This window comes from Magallana gigas, chromosome 3, assembly GCF_963853765.1.
Source record: "Magallana gigas chromosome 3, xbMagGiga1.1, whole genome shotgun sequence".
Classification (NCBI taxonomy): domain Eukaryota; kingdom Metazoa; phylum Mollusca; class Bivalvia; order Ostreida; family Ostreidae; genus Magallana; species Magallana gigas.
The window spans coordinates 55,071,130-55,095,886 of NC_088855.1; the positions used below are offsets into that span (position 1 = coordinate 55,071,130).

A 24,757-nucleotide genomic window follows, 5' to 3' on the forward strand; every position below is an offset into this window, starting at 1 on the left:
AACATCAGTGGATCACCACATTGGTAGACATTTTACCAACCAGACCACCAAAGCTATCCTAGCTGTAAACTTGTCCATTCTAAGAAAAAAAAAAATTTCAACTGAGCGTTAGCGCCAAAAAGGTCTGGTTATCTCAAGTATTCCATTTAATACAAAATGTTTGGGAAAATGACGCAACAGATGACGTATTTTGGTTTTATTTTGGTAAATACAAAACAATTAACATCCTTCACATTGGAAAGGGTTGGCCATATCACCGCACGTGTATCGAACACCAGTCACCCCGACTCCCTCCGACAAACACTTACAGTCTTGTCTGAGCTGTCCACTGACGTAGGCGTCGAAGCCTGAGGAGCCTATAGGTCGACACGAGCCGTAGGCGTCCCGGCATGCTGTCGGAAGAAACATCAGGAAATTTTAAAGTAATTTGAGAAAAAAACCTGACTTCTTTAACAAATTTAATTAATTTTCAGCTACACTGTATTTTGTGTTTTGGCTAAAATGACCATAGATTACCTGCCCCCACTATGGTAGTGGTATATTTGCCAGTGGTTTGGTCCACGTAGCATTGTTTCTTGAAGCATCCGTCATAGTGATGTTCCTCCCAGATGCTGCCCACTGCGTGGCAGATCATGCCGTCACCCACCCCCTCCTGACAGCCTGTGGAGAGATAGCCCTAAAGCTTACATCAGTTAAATAAATATAGGACCGTGGCTTTATTCTTACTATTTACTCCAAAAATAAGGCAAAGAGAGGGCGTGCTGGTATTGCACTCCCAGAGCTAAAAAGAACGCAGTTTTAATGCTTATTCGAGATTTAGAAGCAAAAAGGAATGTGAAAGTATGTATCTTCTTTGTTTTTTTTTATTACAGGAAAAACATTATAATGTTTATTTTGAATAAAAACAACAAATAGATGACAAAAGGTGTTAATTTTTAAATCGAGAAAAAAAATAAAACCAAAGTAATAAAATACTGTTTGTTATGAGTCGTACAAATAAAGTATTCTGAAATAACAAAGAGAGAAGAGAGTGTAACTCAATCCGTTCTATGCAGACTTGCCTCCGCTCACGATTTTGATGGACGACTCTTTGGAATTATCTTTGGTAGTTCGAACTCTACACTTCTTCTCAAAACATCCATCTCTCCATTGCTCGTTGTTCTGTTTACATTCGTCTTCAAACGGGCAACCTGATTCAAAACAATTCACAAAAGCCTAATTAAACAAAAAATTTTGTGACAAAACCTTTGTAAAAATATAAATACTGATAAATTGCTGATCCAAAGCAGTTTCATATAATCTGATAAAATCAAGAAATATGTTCTTTCTCTTCTAAATCGTCATCCTACCGATGTCTCTTGCTACTACCATGTCGACGTCCCCATTTGATTTCTGGTACATTGTGCAGGTAAAAATAGAACAGCCTCGATCTGACTTCCATTTGTCTCCTGGTCCATAGCATCTATCCACCCAGTAACAACCTTGTTATAAAATTAAAACAGTTACAATAAACCGATAGGCCAAAGTACGTACGTTTGAAAACTGTATTGTATGCAAATTTTAAATAGAAAAAAACATCGGATACAGTGTATATCGTATATTTCCATACTTTGTAGTAGTGAAGAACTTACCCCATTCAACAGGGACGAACTTTCCACAATTGTCCCGATTCTGACATTCGTACACAGTACATCCTTCCCGAAGTCTGGCTCCGAAGGGGTATAGCGTACTGTTCATTCTGCATCCTTTAACTGAAATACAAGACCCAATTTCTTAATCATCTATCTGATAAACACAACACAAACCAAACAGCTATCCACTTTTGGGGATGCGTTTTAATCAAACGTTCACCTCCCAGGAAACACTTACCTTCAACAACGACCAGACAGGAGCTACCGTCACACACACACTTATGTTCGGAGCCATCGGCTTCCTCCACGATCTCCCCGGGCTTCATACACCTTCCATACCTGTCCATGCAACCTTAAGGCAACAAAAATAAATACTTATTTCTTGGGGATGGAGATAAAAAGGAACAATTTTTGTTTTTGTTCAACATTGAAGTGCGGCCTAATATGTACATTGTAGTAACAAAGTTGCCAACCGATAATCCAAATTTAGCGACAGTTCATAAAGTCAATCAAGTTCCTGGTATATAGTTTCAAAACCAATTGTATTCGAAATGCATATTCTCCTTTTCAGCAGTTTAAAAGTTTGTCATGGTGTTGTTTCACACTTGATATTAAATTGCGCAGCCTATACAGTGTACCTGAGTCGATGAGATCCAGATTCCCTCCCATCGAACATCGATATTTATTGCATCCAAAGCTGACTTCATCCATGACGTCATAACACTTTCCATGAGAGTCAAAGCAGCCTGTGAAAAAACAGTCTCATATATCAAATGAAACTAGCGTTTTCGACAGGAAACTGTCGAATCAACTATCAATTGTATGCTTTAATTTCTGTTTGCATTGAGAACAACCGAACACCCCGCGTACCTCTCTGCTGTTGGACCTCCGTTTGGATGTAGTCCGGCCCTTCCTGGGTGATGACACACTTGTAGTGGGTACAGTTCCGTGTCCAGGACATCCCTAGGTCCGCGCACTCCCCGTCCCACTCACACCCAATCTTCTTGGGGATCAGCTGACCGTTGGTAGTACACTTGTACTGAACACAGTCCTTCATCTGGTAGGTCCTGGAGCGCTTACACTCTCCGGACACACTGCAACCTTACAATTACGATGAAATACTGCATTAATGACTTAAATTAATAACAAGTTAGTTATCATAAAAAAGTTTTAATAATGTATGATAATTTTTGTCTCCCTAACTTGGCGGGAAACGTTTGTTTGATGGTCACTGATGACTTACCTACAGTTCTCTCAGTAATCTTCACGTCGTTGTCTGTTATATCCAACACACAGGAGTAGCCTCGACAAGACTCTTTGTCAAACCACTTGGACCCGACAGGTTTACATCCGTTCTTCCAGACGCATGCTGTTAGAATGGTATATACTAAATAAGCACAATGTAAGTATTGGCCTACTCAGAATATAAGACACAGACACCACTTGCAACGATTTTGTATCAACGTAGATCAACATAATAGCTTTTTGGGAATAGTAATATAGATTGTAAGAACAGTGGTGCCGCTGGGTGATCCCTTTGGTATGTGTAATCGTGTAATCTAACAGTTCACCATGTCAAGAAACTTTTGTCATTTAAAATACCATAGTATTGAAGAATTATCAGCAGCTTGTTTGACAAGTAAAAGGATAAAGAGCTACAGGGATGACGGTAAGGATTATTGAAGAATTCGAAAAATATATCGACATTGTAATTTAAAGTTAAGAGACCTAAAAATATTTTAGCATTGTTTCCAAGGAAAGAGCTCTACGGTACCTTTCTCTACAGGCACCATGCTCTTGGCCTGTCCGTCACATACATAATTCACACAGTCCACCTCTAGCTTGTCTCCCGGCTTCATACACTGGCCGTTAAATCCCTTACACCCTGTAGAGGAGAACAAAACCCTGTTATACCATTGTGTTATATATGAATTGTCTCCAAGTGTTCATTCAAGTTTATTCGGTTTCTTTACCAAAATCTGATTCTTGCATAACTCCTCCCGCGGTACACGTGAACTTGGAACAGTCTTCATTGAGCTCGTCACCAATGTCATAGCATTTACCATCATCTCCAATACAACCTGTAGCAGAGATAGCATGATTAGAACTGTGCCAGTCAAACGAAATCAGGTACCCCCGACGATGTCTTTTTGTTTTTGTCTTGTTTGTCGTTTTAGACATCTCTGCCTGTTGTAGGATATTACACATCATATTCTGTGTCTTATTGTAGAATTGTCTATCTTATTTAAATTACTTTTGACTATCATAAATTTTACTTAAATATTGCTTGTAAAATCTCTTAAAACAAAACTGGTAGCAAAAAGGGCTTGGCCCTTGTGAATTGATGTAATTTTAATTTGGCTATGCATCTTTAATATTTAAAAGGCAGGGTTCTGTCAATCTTTAAAATCAAATTCATAAGATATATAATTGTACAAAACAATACCGTGTATTTCCTCAATATTGGTCTGTACAAAGTTAGGTCCCTTAGCAACCAGTTTACACGTGTAAGTGATACAGCCCTCTTTCCAAGTAGTGTCAATATCCTTACACTCGCCCCGAAACTCACATCCTGCATGCAGAACACAATAGCGAAATGCAATAAGCGTAAAAGCAGATTTGCACGGTTTTGGATATCTACTTTTCATTAGCTGTTGACCATTTAAAACCCCGTTTGAGGTTGCTGATTTAGTGGGAACTACTCACTCATCCTGATTGGACGGAAGTTGGAGGCAGCGTTACAGAGGAACTTGTTGCATCCTTCCTTCTTTCTCTCACCCTTCGTAAAGCATTTACCATCGTCGTCTTTGCAACCTTGTCGTGGATTATTCATTTACAGACATTATCACGGTGTTCATTAACATGTAATCTTAAAGTGCTGGGATTGAATGCCGATGAGACTAGCTATTGTGTTGAGTAAAATTAATATTCTTTCCAAGGATTGAAAAGTCATTTGCAAACCATTTGTTAAATGAAACAGAAAAAGAAAATTTAGAAAACCTGTTTTCTCCACGATTGAGATGTCATTAGCCTCACTGTCGTACACACACGAGTAATCTGTACATGTTTCTGAGTCGAACCAGGTAGAGTTCAATACTTTACACTCTCCTCCGTAGGAGCAGCCTGATCAAAGATACACACTATAGTTATTACATTAAAATATCATCCATGATATCGCACAAATCAAGAATTCAATTACACAATTTGTATATAGAAATGTCCAGGCTAGGAAAATTTATTTTTATGTAGCAGGGGCATATATTTGTGGCAGACTGAAGATTGAATCAAACATATAATCTTATGTAACAATAATATATCTTGCCTTCCTGGACAATAACCAGACCGCCACTATTAGGGATACACTGGTACTTGGTGCAACCTTTAGTAACAATCTGACCTTCCTTCAAACACTCTCCATCAAATCCACGACACCCTAAATCAGAGCAAGCGAAAGGAATCTAATGATAAGTGACATAAATTGTTAATTGTCGTATTCTTTACACCTTTGTACAGCAGATTGTGTTTATTGTCGTATTCTTTACACCTTTGTACAGCAGATTGTGTTTATTGTCGTATTCTTTACACCTTTGTACAGCAGATTGTGTTTATTGTCGTATTCTTTACACCTTTGTACAGCAGATTGTATAGGCGTACCTGGATAAGAAAGGGTGTGCATTTGGACATTGCTGGGTCCCACGTTTTCTCGGATACACTTGTAGAGGGTGCAGGTTCCCTCCTCATCGTACCACACATCATTCTCCTGCATACATTTACCTTGCCATGGACAGCCTGACAAAAGTGATTCAGTGAGTTTATATGGAGATCCAGTATGGTAAAATATAGAGAATTGTCATGTTAAAACAATTGCTTTTTCAAGATCTTAAACTTGAACGTATACTTTTTATAATCTTAATGGTTCAGAGTTATTTAAAGGTAAAAAGTATAAAAACAAGAAAACAATTATATATTCACTTGATATTTAGTTATACAAAAGTTATTTACCTGTTTGAATTGTTGAGAATATCTCAAAAGCTGTACACTTGTACGAGACACAAACGTTTTCGGGATCTCTGGCTACATAACCAAATGGTCGGCAGCGGTTCTTCATGTCACGGCATCCTGGAAATGAGAAAAAGCATATGTTGATTTGCTTTTATTTTTTGATTGGCAGGGTACAACTTGATATCAGAGTAATTCTGATATCTATCAAATCGTAAAATCAAATGAATTTTTATGTGTTACATTAATGTAAGCAGAGAGTTCAAGTGGCTGGAATCTAACTATCGATTGCTTTTACCGTAAGGTGAATTGACCACATTTGGTGCCGTGGCCCCAGGAGCATATTGACAGGTTTGCTGGACACACTTCCTTCTGTTTATCCATGAGGAATCTACTTTCTTGCATCTCTTCCTGAATTTACACCCTGTTCAAAGATGTTTATATTGATGTTCATTTTCAAAATAGTTTTCATTAATAATTAACAAAATAGAATTCATTTGGTTTTATATCCATTATAAAAGCATTAAAGGTATCTTGAAATGGTATGTTATCCCCCCCCCCCCCCATAAGGGAAAACACCAAACAGGCATATAAAGTATCATATTTTTTCTATTTGAATATTTGACCATTCAATATTTTATAAGAAGTCTCCTTTTACCTATTTCCACCGGATAAAACACCGGTCCCTCGGGCCTCATCTGACATTCCGTCGTCACGCACCTGTCCGACTGGCGCTGTTTACCGAATGGGTGACAATTCCCAAATTCATCCTTACAACCTACAGACATTTAGGTTATGGATCATCCTCAAAATGCGATACAATGACTTTCATCAAACGAATAACTTAACGTCTTATAACAGTAGGTATTTTCATCCTTGACCTACCCCATAAGTCGCTGGAAACACGGGCGATGCCAGTGGACTCTCCCAGAACACATTTATAGGTCAGACACTGTGTGGGGTGGTCCCATGTGGTGTTCACAGAGATACATTTCCCCATCCACTCACACTCTAACAAATGTAAATAATCAAAAGACTTTATTTAAAAATTAATGTTTATCATTAGAACATTTGTGGTATCTATCTAGTTTTTAATAAAGATAACTAAAGTCTAAATGTTCTTTTCTATTGTAGTTTTCCCGAATTCCATGATTGATGCTGGTATGTACTATCTAATATAATATTGATTTTTTTCGCGTTTTAATGGCAGTATGTTAATATTCCATGGTCCTGCATGATTAAAAACAATATTTTTCATGAGAAAGAAATTTATATAAACAGAGGACTCTGGTACTGAAAATGTGCACACGTCATCTAAAGGATGGAGTCTTTTCTGGTTTTTGACCTGTCAAAAGTTACATGTAATTTGATTAAATGTTCATTAAATCAAGATGAAAGGAAATTAAAATATCATATTTTTTTCTCTTTTACTATCATACAAATTAAAAATAGAAATAAAAGATTAGAATCTAATAAGGACTTTATTATGGACGGAACATTGGCGTAGGAAAATATCACATGTTTTTGCAATTCAGAATTGCTGTATATTCATGAATCTATTTAGCATTATTAAAACAATAACATTAATGTTGAATTATTTCATCTAATTTGAACTAATGATCATAACCAGAGATACTTGGGTTTCAGAATATGTTTTTAAAACACGATTTGCCTATCAAATTGCATTGTTATTAGCTTTTTAAGCACGTATTTTATAAATAGATTTGTGTGAAAAATAACTAAAATTGGATGTTCTCTCTTATTAAATGGTCAATATATTAGCTTTTCTGTTAATGAATATCTTTATGTAAAGTCGTCATAATATATAAAAAGCAGAAATATTTTAATATCGAAAGCTTAAAAAAATATCTCCAAAATTTAAGAAAACTAGAGGAAATGCGGGCTAGGCAATATTAATTTTAGTTTAAACATTTATTCCAATTTAGTAGTATAAGCTGATAGGCATTTTGATATTCTATTATTTCAATGAAGAATACAAACTTCATATCTTGTACAGATGTGTACATAACTGCAGATAAAAAATTTATTATTATCATCCTTTAAGTTGAGGAAACAGGTAGTGACCTTGACCTAACCTTTATGCAAAAACAAAAAGGTAAAATCTAATTAAAATGATAGAATCATTTGGTTATATGATCTGTTTGACTGTGTCAAAATTTTATGAATTTCTTAATATAAGAAGCATGTTTGATAACGAGAAGACTCCTTCCTTATGTAGATTTTTGGAACATCAGACGTAGTATGATGTAATATAGATTAATCAGTACAAATACAACAAACACTCCAAAAACGCGACATTTGAGAAGAAAAGAAAGAAGAAAATTTACGATAAAAGGAAATGTGCAGTTAATGAAAAAAATAATGACAAAAAAACCAGGTAAGAAACCATGTGTCAGTAGGAGGGAACAAATAGCACAGTTTATATGGATTTATAACAAATCAGACCTATGGGCTAAATTGCTCACCTGTACAATAGTTTCTTGTATCATAGAAATGCTTTGTACAATGTTTGGTTTAATTTGGCTCGGTGGTTCTAGGGAAGTCAAAAATGTCAAAAGTTTAAAGACAAACGGACGGACAGAAGGACGACGGACAACAGGTGATGAGAAAAGCTCACTTGAACCTTAGATTCAGGTGAGCTAAAATGGTTTCTTTGGAGAAATGATAGTCACATTCCTCCGACGAATATTTGGACATAAACTGTATGTTTATATATTATGTTAGCGCATCCTCTTCGTGGTAGTACAGATGTTCTAGGATTTCATCAATATCACAAAACCAAGGTTATTCAAACTCATTTGATGGTTTGATATTCTGCGACAAGGATGAATTTTTTGCAAGTTTTACATACAATAACTAGAGCCTTGAACTGTTTTCTGTTTTTGGAGTAAGTATTATTGAAAGAAATTAAACATGGCTGGATTTTACCTGTATTAACGATTGAGAAGGACCTGGTCTTCCCCCGACAACGATAGGTTGTACAGTCTTCTGTTTTCTTCCAAGTCGGCAAATAACATCTGTCATAGTCGAAACAACCTGTATTGGAGATTCAACATACAGTAATACTTTACAAAAGTTCGATATAGGAAACGATTTATTTGAAAACTGCAGGAATTTATCTCACCCCATCTTTCTTTGAGTTGGGTTGTTATGGAGCCATCTGTAGTATTTTTTGCGATGCAGGAATAGTGCACACAGTTTTCTTTATCAAAGTATTTCTTGCCAGCCGCAAGACAACCGTCGTTAAATTCACAACCTGGATGATCGGTTTATTGAAACAATTATTAATTCAAAATCAAAGAAGGATCAGCCATTACCAATGGTATCCTTATTTATCCTATAAAATTAAAAAATAAATGACTACAGCTAGGAGGCAGAATTATTGATAAACTCTAATCAAAACATACCAAGATTTTCATCAATACAAAATGAAATCAACAATTACCATCCAACCATATAACACTGTACACCGATCAACGCCACAAATACAAGATTATTAACATTATCAAATAACAAACAAAATATATTATCATAAAGCTTGGTCTAAAACTAGCACGGGATTCACACAACAACGCACCCATTGAGATGGCCTTCAGTTTGCCGTTGTTACATTCGTACTTGTTGCATCCCTCGTTGTGTTCAGCTCCACCTTTTATACACTGGTTGCTATCGCTGGTACATCCTGAACAATGCAATGAATATATCAATATCAATACGAAATCTATACGCACGATATCACAAGTAATCAAGAAACTGCAAAAGAGTGTACCAAGATAAGATTGACTTGGTAAGAATTGGAACCCAGGAAGCTTTAGCCTGCCCCTTGAAGTTAAGCATGGAAAGATAAAAACCATTTTTGTTTAGGATGCTTGAATTTGCATGGAATACTGTAAATTCATAATTAAACGCGAGGAATTAATATCCTCGTAAAATCGCGAGAAGCCAATCTCGCGAATTTTAGAATCTCGCTTTTAATTTTGGGACACATGTAAACAACATGAATCTAAGATAAAATTTCGGCATTTGCGATTTTATGTTCTCGCGATTTGATGGTAAATCGTTGAATCGCGGAATTAAGTACTCGCGTAGAATAAGGAATCTACAGTATAGATAGCTACCATAAGTGATTTCATTGACGTCCAGTCCGTCCTCATCCTCATAACAGCCGTACTTGGTGCACGTCTGGGGATCGAACCATGTCTGATCTTTCTCCTTACATCCACCTTTCCAGGTACAAGCTAGACCAGCAAGAAGAGCAAGGGAACATAACTTTTAACGTACTATCAACATTTAATTCACTGCTGGGTTAAATTATATGAAGCGTTGTTGACGAGGGGAGGAAAAAGTCCACGCATACCCTCTTTAACCACTTGGAAACCCATCATCCCACCCCTGCACTGGATCTCCTGACAGTCCTTGGTAAATTTGTAGCCTGGATCATGGCACACGTTGTCCATGAAACATCCTGTTGAAATAAAATCTTGTGTGTCAATGAAATCGCAGCTCCATTAAAACTATTCAATATGCCATGCTATACAAGTTGACATAAGTACATGTAACATATATCGCCAATCGAGCAAAGCATTTGCTAAAAAGTATTGTTACTTTGTTGTTTCCTGATTTGTTGAGAGGCATTTGATAAAGAAAACTGTTATGGATTAATTCTATTACCGTATGGATAGGTATCCACTATGGCATTTCCCGTCCCTGGGTCACGAAGACATCTTACTGTGACGCAATCGTCTTTGTCCACCCAGGAGGACCCGATGTCGTAACAAGCGTGCTTGTATTCACAGACTGAAAATCAGATTATACATCTAACAATGGCGTATTAGAAAGGTTCACCCTTTAAAATAGTTTCGATATACCTTTATTATCAACATCATACATTCACCCTTAAACTAAAAAAGTCCAGTCCATGTTTAAAAATGCCCATTCTATTCATACATATTTTGTTCTCGTTTTTATAAGTTATACCAAGATAAACCAAAATGGAGACTACCTTACCGTGTAGCTTTTCTTTACCATAGTACATCACAATAAGAAAATCAAATCAAAATAATTTGTGATTATTAAGAAAATTTTGATTTCCTGATTGCTTGGGATCCTCATCAACTTAGCAAGACATGGACCTCGTGAAGCTAAAAACAATAGCATGACCTGGTTTTGAATTGTTGCCATCGTTGCACAATTGAATGAGTCTAACTGTTTGCACAACTTCAATGTACATTGAAATACAGCGCTAGCGCTCATGATACTAGTACAATAAGGTGAATCAATTTATTTTTTACTATTACAGGTCCTGGCATCAGCAACATTTCAAAATTTCCAAATTCACTTCTCAACCCAAATTCTTAAAAGAAAGAAGATGAAGTTAAGTTAAAACCTTGGATTTGATGCTGAGAATTTAAATGTACAAAGTAGGCTTATGAGTTTAAGTTAAAGCCAGATTTCTTCACTCTTATTTTGTTCGTGTCTGCATCCCTACGTCTCAGAATTTCATATTAAGTGCCTTATTGCCAAATCCATTCACACTTTTACACCTTTACATGGGCATGGTCACAGTTTGGTCTTATAATATTTTATTAATCTTTATTGTTAAAAATGCTTTAGTAAGACATTTCTTATGATCAACCAAAACTTTGGTATCAGTCGGGGAGTTACAGGTATAAGCAAGGTACAATCCTTTGTTATATAATAAGGTCAGTACACCTATACCGGCAAATGGAAATGAAACCTGGTGGAAATCAGAGCCATGGACGAAAATATCCATTGACCCATCGTTCCATGGCCTAGTCAGTTTTTGACGTCCCTGCTCTTTAAATATCTTAATATGTCGCCATATCACTAATAGAATCGCTTGACCATATTCTGGCCGATAGATTGAATGGTGTACAGTGAATTACCGTATATCAGTTTTTTTCCGTTTCATGTTTTTTCCGCGAATCAGAACCTAAAACGGTTCATAAAATTTACGCGAATCAAATTTTCACTCTTTCAAAGTCATAGTTAAAATATAATTCACGACTGTTTAACTATTTAAGAAAGCACAACCCAAAACAGTTTTACAAGATTTTCAAGAAAAGAAAAACAATTAAAAGCTCTTTAGATTTAGATGCTTTTTATCAATATTTTAAGAGTGTTTGTAATGTAGATGAAAATATTGTAGACATTGAAAGTCCATTTTTTGAGCAGAGGAGTACTGATACTGTTTTTAGTGAATTAGATGAAGCCATAGATGAGGAGGAATTACTTTCAGTATTAAAAAAATTAAAATGTGGTAAAGCTGCCGGAACAGATCACCTGTTAAATGAATATTTTGTTAAATTTAAAGAGTTTTTTTTACCAGTTTTAGTTAGACTTTTTAATAAAATTTTGGATGCAGGTACTTTCCCAAGGAGCTGGTCTATAGGTGTAATAATTCCACTTCTTAAAAAAGGTAACACCAATGATGTTAACAATTACAGGGGAATAACTCTTGTTAGTAATCTGGCAAAAATATTTACCACAGTGTTGAACTATAGATTACTTCGCTGGTCTGACGACAATGGTATCATAAGCGATGCGCAGTTTGGGTTTAAGCCAGGTCATAGTACCACAGATGCTATTTTTGCACTTACTAGTTTAGTATCTTTATATTTGAAAAAGAAAAAGAAATTATATTGTTGTTTTGTTGATTACAGAAAAGCGTTTGATAGTGTGAATAGAAACAAGTTATTATACAAACTTGCTACAAATGGAGTCACGGGAAAGTTGTTAAGTATTATTAAGCATATTTATTGTGAGTTAAAATCATGTGTCAGATATAAGTCTGAACTGTCAAATTATTTTTCGTCAACAACTGGACTTATGCAAGGAGAGGCTTTGTCGCCTTTTCTTTTTTCATTATATATTAATGATTTTGAAATGGATCTTATCCGAAGTTGTTGTGAACCTGTTGACTTCAGAGACCTTTCGCTTTTTCTTTTAATGTATGCTGATGATACTGTGTTAATAGCTAATTCAAGGGAGAGTCTACAGGGTATGTTGAATCAATTGTATCAATTTAGTAATGATTGGAATATTGGTGTGAACACAGATAAAACTAAAATAGTTGTTTTTCGACATGCGGGTAGAATGTGTAAAAATGATTTTTGGACCTATGACCAAAAGCATGTTGAGGTTGTTAATTGTTTCAATTATTTAGGAATCAATTTGAATTTTAATGGGAATTTTAATGTTACACAGAAAACAATTGCAATGCAGGGTAGGAAATGTATGTTTGGTATTCTAAAACTATGTAATGAAACTTATTTAAATATTGAGACTAAATTAAGCATTTTTGACACCTATGTATCTAGCGTTCTTAACTATGGCTCCGAGATATGGGGTTTTCACTCTGGTGATGAAATAGAACGAGTTCACACAAATTTTTGTAAAAGAATTTTGAAAGTTAAAAAATGTACGTCAAACTTTATGGTTTATTCAGAGTTAGGTCGTCTACCTATGAGTATTATACGTAAATTGCGTATCATTAAGTATTGGTTGAAATTGATTAAAACAGAAAATTGTATATTACGCAATGTATATGAGGAAATGGTCTCACAGTTGATACCAAATACATGGTGTTTTAATGTCAGAGAATTATTAGTATCTCTGGGTATGCATGAGGTCTGGCTTTCACAAAATGTGGCTAACACTAATGTTTTCTTAAAAATTGTAAAGCAGAGATTGTCTGATTTTTTTATTCAGGAAAGAGACGCATTTTTTGAGTCATCCTCTAAATGTTTATTGTACAAGTATCTGCCTGACACTTTTTCGTTACAATTTTATTTGAGTAAAAATATTCCGGAAAACCTTGTTGTCCTTTTAACAAAATATAGACTGTCATCGCATATGCTTTTGGTAGAGCAAGGCCGATATAATGGAACTGTCAGATCGATGCGTATCTGTAAATATTGTAATTTAGGTGAAGTCGAGGATGAATTCCATTTCATACTTATCTGTCCATTTTATAAAAGTCTACGGGTATTGTATTTAAAAAAATATTACTGGTCTCGTCCTTCAATGTTTAAGTTAGTTCAACTCCTTGCCATTCATAATCGCAAACAATTGTGCCATCTCGCAATGTTTCTGCGTGAGGCAGGTAAAAAACGGGATGTCGGATAACTAGTACATCCAACTGATGTATTATTACTATCACTATTATTATTAATATTACTATTATTATCATTATTATCATTATTATAATCATTTGATTTATTGATTTATAGGGTCTCTCCTCCTATGAATGTACATGTATGAATAATATTTTTTTTGAATATTGTTTAACGTCAATAGCGAACTGTTTGATTTTGATTGGATAGAGTGTAGCATTATATATTTATAATTATGTACATATGTTTCAACAGCTTATAATTCATTTGAATTTAGCCAATAAACAATACAATACGACTGTTAAAATCTGCGAAGTAAGCGGGAAAACGTATTTAAATTGTCACTCTAAATTATTATGAAAAATTCGGACAAGAAAACCATTTACACGATTTTCTTAATGTGAAATAATTATCGATAATTATTTTTAGAGTCGCAAACAGTCAAATATCAATAGATCATGTACCGTTACATACATTAGTAGCTCATGTATACATTTAATTAGACATCGGTTTACGCAAGGAAAGTGACCGTTTAAATTAGCATGTAAATGGATTATTAAATAAACATCGAGGTTTGTAACACCCCTGTTATCTGGCGCTTGTCCTCCGATCCCGCTTTATTTACCTCTAATAAACTGTCTGAGCACAGTTCACGGGTACTGTGACTTACCCGTTTCCTTTTTTAGGAAAGTAAGGACTCAATAACAAGAACAAAACTTTGTATCAAATTTACGCTGATTTATTTTCCGCGATTTGGAAATCGTCGTGAAGAAAGCGGAAATTGGATACACGCGGAAAAAACTGATATACGGTATTTTTTTTTATAAGACGCCCTTGCTCTATTAATTTGTTTTTCCTTTTTTTCGGTTTTTTATAATTCCATCTCTCCCCATATGACTTTTCTTCTAGAGTAATTCATACCCATCTTGCTTACATGTTAGTGATTATGGTCAATATTACATTATACAAAATTCTCGATTGCTGGTATGCAAATACCTGACTGCAAATTGTAATCTATTGTAAGCTATTAAACCGAATAGAGCATCCTGATACCATTTTTCTTATTTGCAAATAAAAACTGTAAACCAACTTTTATTCGCGTGCGTGAAATTTTTGCGAGGTTCGCGATAGCCTCATTGTCGCGAAAAATTTCTCGCCGCGGACCAGTATTTACCATATAATCGTAATAAAAAAAGGCTTGGTCGCGAAAATTAGTCGCTGCAAACAAGTTAATCTCAGGGAAATCGCGAAATAAAGTTGTCGCGAATAATAATTGGTTTACAGTATGTACCATGTAGTTTTGACTGAAATTACACCGTCGTTTGATGTACACACTAAAATGAATATGGTTATATGGCCAAAACATTTTTTTTAAAAAGCTCACATAGGTCGAAGACGTCCTCAACTTCCTGGTCTGACGAGACACGAGTGTAGTCACTCTTTCTTTCCCTCGACTGACTGATGACAATGTCTTGGATTTATTTGGCTAATCCTATTTTTTGAAAGCAATTCAAACTTCTTTAATGCTACTGCCAATAAACACTAGATTTTTTTTTTTGATTTCGTTTCTTTTCATCTGTTACTTGATATTCCTTCATTTCAGCTCAAAGTGCTTTCTCTCTTTTATTTTTCCAATAGTGTTGTAAATTGTTGGTGCAGAGGTCTTTCCCTCTTTTTCTACTGTATCAAAAACATCCAGCTTACTTTAAAATGACCGTTATTCACCGTTGTTTTTTTTCAATCTAACTGGCATTGCTGTATTAAAGATAATGAATGTCTGACAACAATAATATTGTTGTCCATAAAGGTCAGTTTATTCACTCTAATTTGCTCAGTTTGAGAATTGACGTGGCTTGAAATATGTTCAAAATCTTGGTGTGAAATATTTCAGCAGAACGGCCCTTTTTCTGTGCTGTAAATTAAATCCTCACTCAATTCACGGCAGCTGGTAGATAACAGTACATTTATCTTGGCTTGTGATTAATGAAGAAGAGAAACTTACTTTGACAAAGTTATCATATAAGGTATCGCCACAAAGGGTTTGAAAGGCTCTTCATATGCAAACCTTTGCATTTTTGTATTCTTAATTATTTATTGATCTTTGAAAACTCATTATCTGGCTATAACAAAGGGTCATACTCCCGAGTTGATCAAATTATCTACACAGATCACCACATTCTGCGGAAAATATGTGAATCCATTCTAATAAAGGAATTGGACCTCTGATGAGGTTCCATCACCCAATTTACAAAGCTTTTAACGCTAATTCTCATATCCTTTGTACTTTAAAAATTGGAACACTTGCAATTTTTTTTAATTCAGATGAAAAATAAGCATTGAAGGAAAAGTTAATACAAAGTTGAGTAAAATGTAACGAAGTATAAGGTACCTTGCTGCACAGTTGGTGAGACCGATTAGATTTTTCCTTAAATTTCTCATGCAATAAAAATTACATAAACATGGAAGATACCTTTATCTGAATTAAGTCACAATTCTATTAACGTATTATGCAAAGTTTTTCTAAAAGGTTTTATGACAAAATTTTGGCAGTAATTTATTCTTCAACTAATGCATCGAAAAAGCTAAGCATTTTGTTCTAATGGTACATTTACTTGATTTCATATAAGATAAAAACAGTTTATTTTGTCATAGGAACACAGCTCTACATTATCCGTGTTTTGACTTTTGAGTTTGACTACATATTTTTCTCTATGTTGCAACCAATAAATATTTTTTAAGTTGCATGTAGAAAAACTTTGAGTCTCCTGACTTTCACGATTTAAAAAGATCTACGGGTTTTTTGGGATTGCGAAAAAAATATGTTAGCTGTAATGAATTTTAATAAGTACCTTTTATTTTAAGGAATAATTGGACGTGTATTCATGCAAAAAATATCCGATCGGACCATTCATTTTTCCAGAGGAATTACATTTCAAACAAAAACCCAGCTAACAAAAAAACAATTTCTCGAAAATGACGAAGAAGTTCATTTAAACAATATTAAAGTTAAATGTTCATCCTACCCTCCAATCTCATGAGCCGGTCTTCGTAACACTTGTACTCCAGACAACTGTTCTCAATCTGCTTGGTGGCGTTTTCGAGGTAGCACCGACCACTTTCATCAATACACCCTGTGTTTAAATTATTTATGCATTTCTTATATTGGTATTTAGTGAAAAAAATCAACTAAAGATCTACATATGATAAACAATTAATTTTGACCCCACTATCCAATATTTCTAGATGTGTTTCAGATATATAAAATTGTTATTTTGTAGAAATCAGTCAAAAATATGTACTTTTTGTAGTTTTTTTTCGAATGTAACATGTAGAGTGCAGAACAAGAATTTTTTTTCCTGTTTTAAGTCTTGAATTATCGAATCTTTGATGAAAATATTTTGTTTGTTCAAGCCTGCGCTCAATGTTTTTTTGAAAAAAAAAACTGCTTGAAAATAAGTTTTTTGTGCAAAACATGCTAGAAATGTTGTCATAAACTTCAAATATATGTGCAAAGAAAACGTACATGTATATGTATATAATTATCAAGTTCATTATAATGGGGACATTTTAAGTCATTGTCAATACATGTATCTAATCATTTGCAAACTTTACTTTAACTTTAACCAAAATGTGAAAATTATTTTTTATCTCTTTTTCAAAATGGTTGTATGATTATTTTCCATCATTGTAGTAAAGGCATGTTCATCCTAAAACATTAGATTCTATTCAAATGAATATTTTCTCCAATAAGACAAACCAATGTTATTTTTTATGATGCGTGGGTATACATCAATGCTCCTCATCCTACAACTGAGCTTTTTGCAAGCGACATCGTCGATCCATTTCGCACCGATATCATAACAGCTTCCCTTATAAGAACACTCTGTTCAAATATAACATATAGTATTTATATTCGTATTTGTATAGAAGGTCTTTCAAAATAGTGGAAACAGCAGCAACCACTCCCAAGTCTTTTAATCATATTGACTTACTGACAGTAGTTGGCTCTAAATGTCCGTTAGCATCACATGTATAGGTATTGCAGTTCTCCTGTACTGTTCGTCCAACCTTGATGCAGTTTCCGTTGAAATCATGACAGTCTGAATGACAATGTTAATAACAGTCAGTGATTAGAGTTGAAATGAAACAAAATACTAATAGCGTATTGACACTTTTTATTCATTAGTTGCTCTTGATTATCTTGACAAGTCTGGCGTAAATAGTTTTGCCATGTCAAAAACTAAATCCCAAAGTGAATTGCTTGTAATGTAGAGTACTAATATGACAAAGTATTAGTTGACAAGGATGAATCACTGTGTCCATTCGAAGTAAAACGGAGCAGCGATTTTTAAACTAAATATTTGATGCAATTGACACTCTCTTTTGTTGAACTGCGCAAGTGCATACCTATAACCCTTTTGCACAAAAAATGTAAGCATCAGTTTTCAGATAATCCTTCTTTAAGAAAACTTTTTTTTCTCATAGTAATCTGAATTCGGTTTTTTGAGAGTGTGAAAAAAAAATCTAAATTTTATCTGTCTTTATTTAAACAGTTCATATTAATCTTAACAGTTTTCATGGTGCGAAGTTATTCGATATCAATCTCGATCCTTCTGTATAAAATAATCTGAAACTGAACCTTTCGTACAAAGACTTTTGATGAACCATCTCTGAACAAAGAGTGCATATATAGCACTCGAGTCTTATCCTTCTGTGGATAAATTGTAGATTTGTAGATAGAAAGTGGTACTTTTGCACGAACATTAAACATATGTGTAGCAATCATAACCATGTATTTTTGTACGAAGACTCTAGACTTCAATATTTAGGTTGTCCATTTTCATGTTAGCTATATACATCCATCTTATCCTGAACTTTCTATACCAAGACTAGGAATTTCTGAACGTAGACTGTCTAATGCAATTTTAACCGGACACCGTCGGTACGAAGACAATAGACAACAATCTTGATCTAATCATTCTTTACGAAGACATACCAATGATACCAATCTTAGAATTACCGTATTCTTCTGTACAATGATTGCATCCATCAATATTCAATATTCATGATAATATCAATAACTACTTTGTCCTTCTATACCCAGGCTGTAAACATGAAACTTAACATCCTGGTTTATTCACTAGGAAGAGGTTGTATATGGAGCAAACTTTACCTGGTCCTTATTTAGGATGACTGTACGCCTCAAGCTTACCATAATCCTTCTATACGTAGGCTGTAAACATGAAACTTAACATCCTGGTTTATTCACTAGGAAGAGGCTGTATATGGAGCAAACTTTACCTGGTCCTTATTTAGGATGACTGTAAGCCTCAAGCTTACCGTAATCCTTCTGTACGTAGGCCGTATATATAGCAAACTTAACCTGGTCCTTATTTAGGATGAATAAAAGCCTCAAGCTAACCATAATCCTTTGGTATGTAGGCTGTATATATAGGAAACTTTACCTGGTCCTTATTTAGGATGAATATAAGCCTCAAGCTAACCATAATCCTTTGGTTTGTAGGCTGTATATATAGCAAACTTTACCTGGTCCTTTTTTAGGATGACTGTAAGCCTCAAGCTAACCATAATCCTTTGGTTTGTAGGCTGTATATATAGCAAACTTTACCTGGTCCTTTTTTAGGATGACTGTAAGCCTCAAGCTTACCATAATCCTTTGGTATGAAGGCTGTATATATAGCAAACTTTACCTGGTCCTTATTTAGGATGGCTATAAGCCTCAAGCTTACCATGATCCTTCTGTACGTAGGCTGTATATATAGCGAACTTTACCTGGTCCTCATTTAGGATGACTGTAAGCCTCAATCTTACCTTGATCCTTCTGAACGTAGGCTGTTGGCGTTCCATCATCAGCAATGTCGCTGAGACACACATAGTTTGTACATTTATCAGTGGGAGACTGCCAAGTTTCATTCACAGCTTTGCACGCTCCGTTGAATTCGCAACCTTCAAATGTAATCTAAACACATCTACACTCTTGGTTATATAATTTTGAAACAATCTGTTTCGGCTACAGCTCATTAAAATATGCTCATATTTGATAAGGTGTATGTTTTGATTGATAATATAATTATCTACGTGACTTACCGACAGAGAGAATCTCTAGATCTCCTTTTTTGTTACAGATATACCTGATGCAACCCTGCGCGCTGACCTCTGAACCTTTTTGAATGCATCCATTATCTGCCTGGCAGCCTTTGTGAACAAATATTTAAATAAATTTGCGGCAAACTTAGTTTTGGCATTTTAAGGGTAAGAAAATCAAAGCAATGATCGTCTAATGTAGCGGCCACTGTAATTTTTAATTGTGACAAGTTGGACCCTACCCATGGTTCGCTCTCTGATGACAACCCTGTCTTTCCTCTTATTGTAGACACAACTGTATCGGATACAAAGATCTGTGTTCACCCACATATCCCCCTCATTTCGACATCGCCCGTTATCATTGCAACCTGTACGTATGAATACATGGACATTATCATACAAGTAAACACAATTACATTTTAATTCATTCATTACAAAGTGCATTAACTAACACACAGTAAATAAATTTTAAGTCATTTGTTTATTAGATTAGTTTTTAACGGGTTATAAGTTAAAGTAAATGAAGTGGATAGTTAGAAAGTACTTGATAAACGCACATGTCCTCAGGCACTCAGCCTCCCGAGCATACCTTGCTGTTGTAAGATTAAGTCGTATCCCAGTGAGACATCATCATAGGAACACACCAATGTGTTACAGTCCTCCATCACTCTGGCACCGAGATCGTAACAGGTACCTTTGTATGAGCAACCTACAAAAACAAAGACAGACATTGAATTAATTACGTCTAAGAGAGACCTTAAGTGTCATTGTCCCTAAAATCCGAACAGTCTTCTTTTGTTTTACTTCCAAGAACGTGACAGTACCTGTCTGGACTGGTCTGAATTCAACCATTCCGTCAATATTCTGGCACTGATATACCACACAATGTTCAGTATAACCCGCTCCAACCTTCATACATTGTCCGTTTTGGGCCAAGCAGTCTGGAGCAAAGAAATGTCTTTATATCAAAGCAAGATTACATTTCGTTTTGCATTATTTGTGTTTAAATCTGTTATCTTTTAGACTGTTTAAATATTTCTATTAAATATCGTAGAAGACACAATTGACATTAGAACCATTTTAACAAGACCTTGGACTTTCTGTAGGCGTAGTTATCTATTTCTAACGTCAAAACAAGTTAAAAATGACGCGGTTTCAAGCGAAATATGCACCGATTGAAAAGTCTTAGCTAGAAAGCCAGACAAATCTTGTTGATTTCAAAGAGCCATGGCTGAGTGGCTAGCAATGAAATAGACAGGCCTACGTCATATTGCTGTTTGACACAACTACCCAAAGTCCAAGCTCTTGTTGTAATGGTTCTAACTGTTCTAATGAAGGAATTTCGATTAAAATTCAATTCAAAGGACAAAGTAACAAACACCTTTTTGGATCATTTTGTATTCTCCTGCTTCACATTTGAAGGTCTCACAAACATTTTCTTCAACGACAGATGCACCGTCATCAATGCATTTATCGCCGACCATACATCCTGAAAAGACAAAGAAACATGCGAGGTAAATGTAGAATATTGCATGAGTGTTAATTTGTGACTGTAAGATAAGAAAAGCTTACCATCTTTGACTTTGTTGACGTTGAAGTTCTCGCATGCGTCATCTTGACACGCCCCTTTTTGGAAACATCTGTATGTGTCACACTCAAACTGATAATCTTGGTTCCAGGAGAGAAATCTTCCCTTAAAACAGCAACCTGAGAAAACGTCAAATATAACAAACTATATTGTTCCCATAAAATACATGGGTACTTAAAATGCTTAATCCAACATAGGGAGTATTAAAACATTCGATTATATTACACCAATTCTTCTTTCTGTGACTTGCATGCAGCGGTACAATTTAGCAATATTCACAATTATCCAATAACCCATATCATTATGCTTTTTCTGATGACAAAAAATATAAAAAAGCATATCTTACCATAGAAACCGACATTTTTCCATTCACCGTTTATACACTGCATTTTTCGGCAGTCTTTTTTCTCAATTTTTCCCTCTTGACAGTTTGCTAAAATGCATAGACAAAAACTAGAATACTAGTATTTTGATTTTTGTTATGTAATTATATAACTTGCAAGACACAATAAATGACTTTATAGAAGTATAGACAAGTCAAAAGGTAGAAACTTACGTGGACTGAAAAATGCTGTAAGTCAAACAGATATTTGTTTAAAACTGAACATGACAAAGCAAATGTTTAAACAATAAGAATAATTCGACACGACTAAAATAGAGGACTCGTACGTGTACACATCCTCCTGACGATGGTCTCTCTGAAGGGGATTAGGTCTTCGTACTTCTTCAGTCGTATCAACTCGTCCTTGTTGGATACAATGGCCTCCATCTCTTCCTGGTTAATGCTCTTGTCCGTCCCGATCAGAATCCCCACGATGTACACACCGTCCGCCTTCAATTTGTTGGCGTCCTGTATGGGGTCCCTGTCGACGTTTGAATTCCCGTCCGTAATGATCACCGCCAGGTTCTGCACGGCGTCTCGGTCGCCATTTCTTTCCTGAAACAAGGTTTCGCTAGCAACGCGCAGAGCACCAGAAGTGTTGGTGACACCCTTGGTGTATACCAGCTCGGCGATGTTGTTCAGAACCTCTTGTTTCGGGTCTGGTTTGGAAACATGGGTGTTGAGGAGGAACTCCACCACCGACCGTTTGGAGAAGGTCAGTGCTGCCACCCGGAGGTTAGACTGGAAATCTCCCGCCTTCAGAGAGTCGGCCACAAAGCTTAACATTTTGCTGAAACGACGTGGACCAATGCTTCCGGAAGCGTCGATGATGAGGGCAATATCTAGAGGTCCACATCTTGTAATGTCATAGCCTATGATCAAAACAGTAGATAAAATGTCTGAGGATTGGAAATTCTTATGATACTTGAATCTATTTTATTCAAAATTATTGTAAAGATAAATTATAATTTGTAGAAGTAGAAATGAAGCTGTGTTGATTTTTAATGTGTTTCCACCTTATCATATACTGCTTTCTCTTCCCCAGAGACCTCTTACCTATAGACAATGGATCAATCTGTGAAACTGAAAGAAACCAAGAACAGAATGCATCACAAAAATCGATTCCTTTTAATGATATAGTATTCTATCTATTACTAGTATATTCATTTGACGAGAACGTCGGTAGTAATGTCAGATGATAGAAAAATCTCGACATATAAAATAAATGGTATGTGGAAAATTCTTCTGTCTTGTTTTGCTAGAAAAGTAAGCGCTTTAAAATAACCCAGCAACTCTGATAATCAGCTAGTAGTATATCTGGTGATTAATCAAATCCGAAAGTTGAAAGACAACAGAACATCTTAAGTTTGGAAAATAATTGTATCAACGGCAACCCCATTCCCATTTGTCGCGTATACTAAACATCAGCTCGAAAAAAGTGCAAAATATAATTGACATAAAAATCTATTAGTCTTGAAACATTGTTTGCATTGAAGGATGAAACGATCTGTAATCCCTTTGATTATTTTGTATGTTTTTCCTATAATTCCAAGCGTCGAGAGCAAATTTAAATAGATTGGGGATGTACTAGGAGCTGGATTCTGGTCTACTTTTATCTGTCTCCTCTTTGTACTTACAAGTTTGGGTAGCTCCTTGGTTGATTAGTGCAGCACCAAATACTAGCGCCAATAAAAACATGTTGGCAACAGGAAGCTGAAATTTTTCATAGCAGGGTGAATTAATGCTTTAGTCTATCAATATCCTTTTGTATATTTGATTGATTTCTTTAATCTACAATCTTGTTAAAAATCTGCTTTTTTATATGAATCCTGATTTAAAGTTGCTTAATACTATGAGGCATTGTCTGTATCCGGGGACCACTGCATTCCACAGATCCTAATTGACAATTTGTTTCATTGAACGCTTCTGTGCTTTTTTCATAAAATTACTTTATCGGAAATGATGATAATGTTATAAACCTTGATTAAAGACTTTATGATGACCGAATTCAATAGATGACGGTACCAGAAATGAAGACTTATATTTCTTTGCGGTAAAACACGAACATACTATGACGGTTATAATACATGGCTCTTTGCTTCAGATTATTTTACCTAGACTCTAACTGTAACTGAACTTAAATTGTAATTGTACTGTAACGGAATTAACTGTAACTGATTTATAAGTAACTGTAACTGGACTGTAACGTGATTTACATGAGGCCTTACATAAAGAGTTTATTATACAACATTTTTAAGTAAATTATCAAAATAATTTGGGCAAATATTTGATGTTTGATAGCAAACTGACAGGGCTTTTCATTTTTTTGGCCTCTAATTTAAATAGTAAAAACAATGATATTGCCCTGCAGTCATTGGAGCTCTTCATAGGTAGACAAATGTAAAACTTGTAACTTACTAAATAGTGTGAGATTAATTCAAAATTGTTTTCGTGAGATGAATATTTCCCATTTAGGTTATAAAACTGGAACTTTGGCATGCATTTGTTACATATGGCTTTTACTTAATGAGTCATGGACTCATTGACAATTAAAGATGTTTAATTAGTAAAAGACACATAGATACAGTATTGAATACGATACGTTGACAGAAAAAAATCTTTTATAAACTGTTAAAAGAAAAGAATGTTTTTAATCTTTAATTATGTTCTTCAAAATTTTACACATTTTTTAATTATGTCGAACAATTTAACACCAGCTTTAATATTACAGAGTATTCTTTTATAAATTTAAGGGGAGTAACTTTATACATGTATATGTTTAGTTTGTGTATCATAAAAAATAGATTTGGGGGGAAATGTGAGAAAGTATATTAACAAACCTGTTTGATCTCCAGACATTTGACGAGCGGTTGGAACAGTGACTATATCTTCTATA

The 24,757-nt window shown here is 35.0% G+C and overlaps 1 protein-coding gene across 1 annotated transcript; it reads right to left on the reverse strand.

The window, feature by feature from the left end:
- Positions 1–181: 181 nt before the first annotated feature.
- On the reverse strand, positions 182–24,757 carry LOC105328113 (uncharacterized). The gene is made up of 42 exons (XM_011428882.4): positions 24,702–24,757; positions 23,499–23,574; positions 22,918–22,944; positions 22,149–22,733; positions 22,036–22,050; positions 21,826–21,912; positions 21,464–21,598; positions 21,273–21,380; positions 20,716–20,832; positions 20,481–20,600; positions 20,134–20,259; positions 19,895–20,002; positions 19,619–19,753; positions 17,779–17,886; positions 17,544–17,669; positions 16,810–16,917; positions 10,323–10,448; positions 10,009–10,116; positions 9,770–9,889; positions 9,229–9,333; positions 8,776–8,907; positions 8,580–8,687; positions 6,516–6,641; positions 6,289–6,408; positions 5,929–6,054; positions 5,634–5,750; positions 5,286–5,420; positions 4,954–5,064; positions 4,632–4,754; positions 4,338–4,445; positions 4,078–4,203; positions 3,605–3,712; positions 3,406–3,516; positions 2,875–3,000; positions 2,502–2,732; positions 2,270–2,377; positions 1,870–1,983; positions 1,632–1,751; positions 1,350–1,481; positions 1,062–1,190; positions 517–660; positions 182–392 (listed from the first exon to the last, which is right to left on the reverse strand). Exons 2-42 carry the CDS (start codon positions 23,557–23,559, stop codon positions 220–222), a joined length of 5,253 nt encoding a protein of 1,750 aa, XP_011427184.3. The 5' UTR covers positions 23,560–23,574; positions 24,702–24,757; the 3' UTR covers positions 182–219.